Genomic DNA, 6,000 nt, shown 5'->3' with positions numbered 1-6,000 from the left:
GAGTTAGATATAAAAGAGGGGGAAGGTTTAGAATTACAGGTCAGTCTGGGGTGAGTCCCAGAGAAGGAGGACAGTCAGTCAGGAGAGTCTGAGGATGGGTCTGGGAAAGAAGGAGTGCTGCAGCTGCCTCAGTGACCTGAGCCAGCTGGCATGGGAAAGGAACAGAAGGAGAAAGACGTAGAATCATAGAATCGTAGAGTTGGAAGGGACCTCCTGGGCCATCTGGTCCAACCCCCTGCTCAAAGCAGGATTCGCTAAATCATCCCAGTCAGATGTCTGTCCAGCCTCTGTTTGAAGACTTCCATTGAAGGAGAACTCACCACTTCTCGTGGCAGCCTGTTCCACTCATTGATCACTCTAACTGTCAAAAAGTTTTTTCTAATATCTAATCTGTGTCTCCTCCCATTCAGTTTCATCCCATTGCTTCTAGTCTTTCCTTGTGCAAATGAGAATAAAGTTCATCCTTCTACAATGTGACAGCCCTTTAGATATTTGTAGACAGCTATTAAGTCTCCTCTCAGTCTTCTCTTTTGCAAACTAAACATTCCCAAATCCTGCAACCTTTCCTCATAAGACAGGGTTTTCAGACCGGTCACCATTCTGGTCGCTCTTTTCTGAACTTGCTCCAGTTTGTTGATGTCTTTTTTAAAATGTGGTGCCCAAAACTGGACACAATATTCCAGATGAGGTCTGACCAAAGAGGAGTAGAGAGAAATATTGACTTCACGTGATCTAGCCTGTATGCTTCTGTTAATACATCCTAGAATTGCATTTGCCTTTTTTGCTGCTGCATCACACTGTTGACTCATATTCAGTCTGTGATCTATTAGTATACCCAAGTCTTTTTCACATGTGCTGTCACTTAGCCCTATTCCTCCCATTCTGTATATGCTTTTTTCATTTTTATTGCCCAGATGTAGTACTTTGCAATTCTCCCTGTTAAAAACCATTCTGTTAGTTGCTGCCCACTTCTCCAGTTTATTTATATCTTTTTGAATCCTCTCTCTCTCTGCTCTAGTATTAGCTATCCCTCCTAGCTTTGTGTCATCAGCAAATTTAATCAGTTTACCCTCAATTCCTTCATCTAAATCGTTGATAAAGATGTTGAACAATACAGGGCCCAGGACAGAGCCCTGTGGTACCCCACTTGAGACATTCTTCCAACTGGATGTACAGCCATTTACGACCACTCTTTGGGTCCGATCACTAAGCCAGTTATGAATCCACCTAACAGTTGCCTTGTCCATTCCATACTTAGTCATTTTTTCAATAAGGATTGTATGAGAGACTTTGTCAAATGCTTTGCTGAAGTCAAGATATACTATATCTACAGCATTTCCTTGATCCACCCAATCAGTGATTCCGTCATAGAAGGAAATTAAGTTAGTCTGACATGACTTATTAGTTACAAACCCATGCTGACTCTGTTTAATCACTTTATTCTTATCCAGGTACTGACATACATGTTGTTTAATAATTTGTTCAAAGATCTTTCCTGGTATAGAAGTCAGACTCACCGGCCTATAGTTGCCTGGGTCCACCTTCTTCCCCTTTTTGAAGATAGGAACAACATTTGCTCTTCTCCAGTCTTCTGGCACTTTTCCTGTTCTCCAAGAATTTTCAAAGATTATGGAGAGGGGTTCAAAAATTTCTTCTGCTATCTCCTACAGTACTCTGGGGTGTAATTCATCTGGACCTGGAGACTTGAATTCATTTAGGTTAGCTATGTGTTTCCTCACTATCTTTCTGTTTATAGATAAGCTCCTTAAGGGGTATAGTTTCCAAAATGGGGTCACTTGTTGGGGTTTATACTGTTTAGGCACATCAGTGGCTCTGCAAATGCAACACGACACCTGCAGACCATTCCATCAAAGTCTGCATTCCAAAATGGCGCTCCTTCCCTTCCAAGCTCTCCCATGCGCCCAAACCGTGGTTCCCCCCCATATATGGGGTATCAGCGTACTCAGGACAACTTGCACAACAACTTTTGTGGTCCAATTTCTCCTGTTACCCTTGAGAAAATAAAAGATAGCGGGCTAAAATATCATTTTTGAGGAAAAAAAACTGCAAAAAAAAACTGCAACCTAAGCTTCCATAAGAGAGAGAAGGAACAGCGCGGAACGAAGGAGTAGGAGAACAGAGAGGAGTTGTGGGTTGGAAGAGGAACCCTGCCTATAGGTTCTCAGCGCAAGGCTGGGGCCCGGTCCCCGAGGTTGTATGGACACTTATGGTTCTGCAGCAGACACCGGTGGAGTAGTTGGCTGTAAATGCACTACTCCCATCTAAGACTTGGGACACAACAGCAACACGGATAGAGAGCCGGGATCCAGGAGGTCCCTGATCAGGCTACAGCTGTCTGTCATACAAGTAGAGTTGTTAGGAACATCTGACAGGAGGAACTTCAGAGTAACCACGGTACTGGAGCTCTTCACACTAAAGGTGCAATAGAGGAGTCGTTCAGGAAAGGTACATGTTGGCGGAGTGTTGGAGAGGAGAAGCCTAACTTGCCCGGGAGGTTGATTGAGTCTCTGCCCCGGAGGACACGGCATGGAAGCGGGCACCAGTGGTTACCAAGAACTGGGAGTAAAGCATTGAAACTGCAAGCCCTGGTGTCTTCCATTCCTTCTTGCGTCCACCAGTACTGCTACATTCCCTGCGCCGGACACTACACCATCAAGGTGTCCCCACATCTACACTGCCCTGGGACAACAGCCCTGCCTGTGGAGGGCTATACCACCATTGCTGCATCCCACTATCTGTCCCAGAGGATCTGTCTGCAGCGTCGGCTTAACATCTCCCTTGCCGAACACCACAGGTGGCGTCACGAACTAATCCATTCCATTAACTACAACCACCATTGACTTTGGGTGCCCAGGGCCAAGGACCGGGTCACAGCTGCCGTGATACTTTCCCCCTGACACCGGCCCGGTACCGAGTACCCCACAGCCCTGGGTGTGAGGGCGACCCATCTCCCACGGAGGACTACAGCTGCAGGCTGGGGGGACCCCTCAACACGGCCAGTAGGGCTGCTGCTGTTGCCAGGGTCTTCTAAGTTGCTGGCTGATGGTGGCTCTGGGTCTAGAACCAGGTGCAGAACCTGATGCTGGGCCTGATGCTGGTGGAGCTTGGGGGTTGCAAAAGCTCTGGTCAGTAGATGGGCCAGCCACCTCTTCACATCCTCCGTCCAGGTCTATAATGGGCTCATTATCCAACCCTGTCTCCCTCTCTGTGAGGTTGGACTGAGTTCTGCTAGGAAATGTTAAAAAAAACAAATGTAGCTGTGACCCTAAAAAGCATATGTGTCATGTGGTGTGATGTCTGTACTTACGGTCTGAGATCCATACTGGGTGCCAAAATAGATATATTTCCGCTTGGTCAGTGCTGCTGCCCCACTCCTGGCCCTCTGCTGTCTTTCCCGCCGGTACACGTCTCATCACATCCTCAACTGCAATGTGGAGTGAAAAGGGACTGTAACCTTTGTGAATTGTCCCAAGAAATATTCCTAACATTTCTCATAGTCACGTGGCTTAGTAGGGGGTGGTTTTTATCTAAATGTTTCTTTAGCAAACAGGGATACCTACATACACAGTCTAAGATTGTAGGGGCTAAATTTAAAAAAGCTCACTTATGGGCTTTAATCTGATTGGTAAAAATGACAATTACTTACGAATGTGTTGTTGCTCCTCCTTGGCCGTTGGGCATAGTCTGGGAACATGTGCACACAGATGCGCCTCCATGCCGCCTCTTTGCGGCCCTGGTCAGAATAATGGGCATCACATTGATCCCAAAGTTCGGGCCTTTCCTGGACCAACACAATTAGGAGCTCCACATTAATATGGCCAGACCTGACGCTGTAGGACTCCGTGGAGGCGTACTTCCTGAATGTCTGGAGCGCTTTTTGAGCTAATTAGCATGTCTAAGCTTCCTGATGATGGATTGGCCCATTTCCTGTCACCAGGAAAAGTCTTGCGTATTTCTTGCAAGTCACACAGGTGGTCCGTGTGTAATGCGTTGTTTTTGCGCACCCATAGACTTGCATTGGCGTACTACGGTCGTAATACGCTGACAATTGCCGCATGCTGCGATTGGCACGGACCGTAGAAAATACGAGAGAAAAATACGGCTGTTGGGAGCAAACCCATAGAGAATCATTGGTCCATGTGCAATGCGTTGTTTTATCGCCTCTAACTCGTCTGTATTCCTCTCTAGTGTGACGCCGGCCTAACCGGGAAGTCTGTAATCCCTGTAGACAAGTTTTATCCATTGACTGAGAATTTTGAGAATGACTGATCAGTTCAGGAAGAGGAAGAAGCAGATTTCACTGATAAAATTTATTACAAAGTTTCTTATTTTCATGTCCGCTATTGATTTGTAAACAAAAAATGAAAACTTTAGAGATACAAGATTTGTCTGCTATTCTTTGTGAAAATAGCAAAAGTTGTGCTGACTACAGTTCTGTCCAAGACACATATTGCTGTGGATGCGAACAGATGACTTTCTGGGACTCATTCAAAATATTGGTGTTGTCTGCAAATTGAGATTCTGATTTGGCTTTTATCCTAAGTCATATTACAAGACTCGTTAAAAGGTTGATTGTGACTTGTAGGATCGCTACTACCAATAGATGGCGCTGTAGAGTAAAAGTCCTCTTTCTCTTTGAAGAGGCAATTTGCATATGGTGTTGATATTGAACTTTATATTCCCGTGTTTATGCTCTCCTCTATGCTGTGTTCCCACAATGAGCTTTTGGTGAGTTTTAGATTTTCTGCACCCATTAAGGAAAATAGTTTACTTGCATTTTTTTTAAAAAACATGCAGCGTTAAAAAACTCATCATGGGAACGTAGCCTATTATGGACATGTGAATCTTTCTTGATATGTGCTATAACATTTAGAAAGTCACATTATCCAATCACATTGCAAAAAAAAAAAAATAATAATCATGGAGCGGGTGATGATTTTTCTATGCCTGAATGGTCATGGTGATGTGCAGAGGCTCATTTCCATGTAGGCGGCAGGGTGGACCTTAGGACCCTGAGGAGGATGGTCTCTCTCTGCAGGACTGAGCTAAAACAAACAGCTGAGAGAGAGCTGAAGGGAAGGGAGGGAGATCCAGGGAGAAGGAGGCAGACATTGGGATACAGGGGAGAGGGGGAGACTGGAAGGAGGCAGCAGGAGCACATCACAGGGGGTAGATCTGCACAGGCTGGGGGAGAATGTAAAGCAGCTGGCAGCCCCTCGCCTCCCCCCATTCATACAAATCTCTCTATCATCCTGCCTGCAGTAAGCATGAGAAGGATCAGGGCTAATGCCATCGCCATCCTGACTGTCGCCTGGATCCTGGGCACCTTCTACTACCTATGGCAAGACAACAAACCCCATCCGGCAACATCCAGCAGATCACCAAGCAAAAGCCGGGCAGCAGTGAGGCAAGAGGGGCACAGAGAGGACAGGACCAGCCCTGGGGCTGTAAGTATCAGCACCTTGTCATGTATCGCCATCAGGGGGAGGGGGATTAAGGACTGGTCCCTCGGTCTCTAAGCAAGGATTCCTTCGCCGACCAGTTCCCACCCCCCTAATTCATTGCTGTGAGATAAATCCGAAATATGGATCGGCCCCCGGAGATGTATTCTGGTTCCGAGGCTTCCATAAAGTCTCCTCCTTCCCAAAATAACTTCTCGCCGTATTCCTAGGGCTTACCTGTCCCTAAAACTTATTGTCATAGCTGAGATTACGGATCTAACCTAAGACCTCTAATCGGTTTCCGTACCGTAGGATCAATAATGAGCCCTGGTGTCAGATCGGTTCCTCGTCCGTGATCCATTCATTGACAACTATTCTTGTGCCACGACGGATCGTTTTCTATTGGAAGAGTTCATTTTATTCTGGATTCATTCTTTGTAATCACCGATTGTTATAATAACTATATAACCGTCGTCTTCATCATAAGTGTCTCCAAAAATACAACTAACACCCCAGGCAGGCTGTAAAAGGATGCTGG

The 6,000-nt window shown here is 46.0% G+C and overlaps 1 protein-coding gene across 1 annotated transcript in view; it reads left to right on the top strand.

Moving 5' to 3' along the window:
* Window positions 1–5,078: 5,078 nt before the first annotated feature.
* GALNT16 (polypeptide N-acetylgalactosaminyltransferase 16) overlaps window positions 5,079–6,000 on the top strand; it is a 221,034-nt gene continuing 220,112 nt past the window's right edge. The window contains exon 1 of the mRNA XM_073552166.1: window positions 5,079–5,468. Within this exon, the coding sequence (XP_073408267.1) occupies window positions 5,289–5,468 (180 nt within the window). The 5' untranslated portion in view covers window positions 5,079–5,288. The remainder of the gene's footprint in view (window positions 5,469–6,000) is intronic.

The sequence above is a fragment of the Dendrobates tinctorius genome, unplaced genomic scaffold (genome assembly GCF_039654945.1).
Source record: "Dendrobates tinctorius isolate UK_male_01 unplaced genomic scaffold, ASM3965494v1 ptg000186l, whole genome shotgun sequence".
NCBI classification, from domain to species: Eukaryota; Metazoa; Chordata; class Amphibia; order Anura; family Dendrobatidae; genus Dendrobates; species Dendrobates tinctorius.
This window is presented reverse-complemented; position numbering and strand designations above follow the sequence as displayed.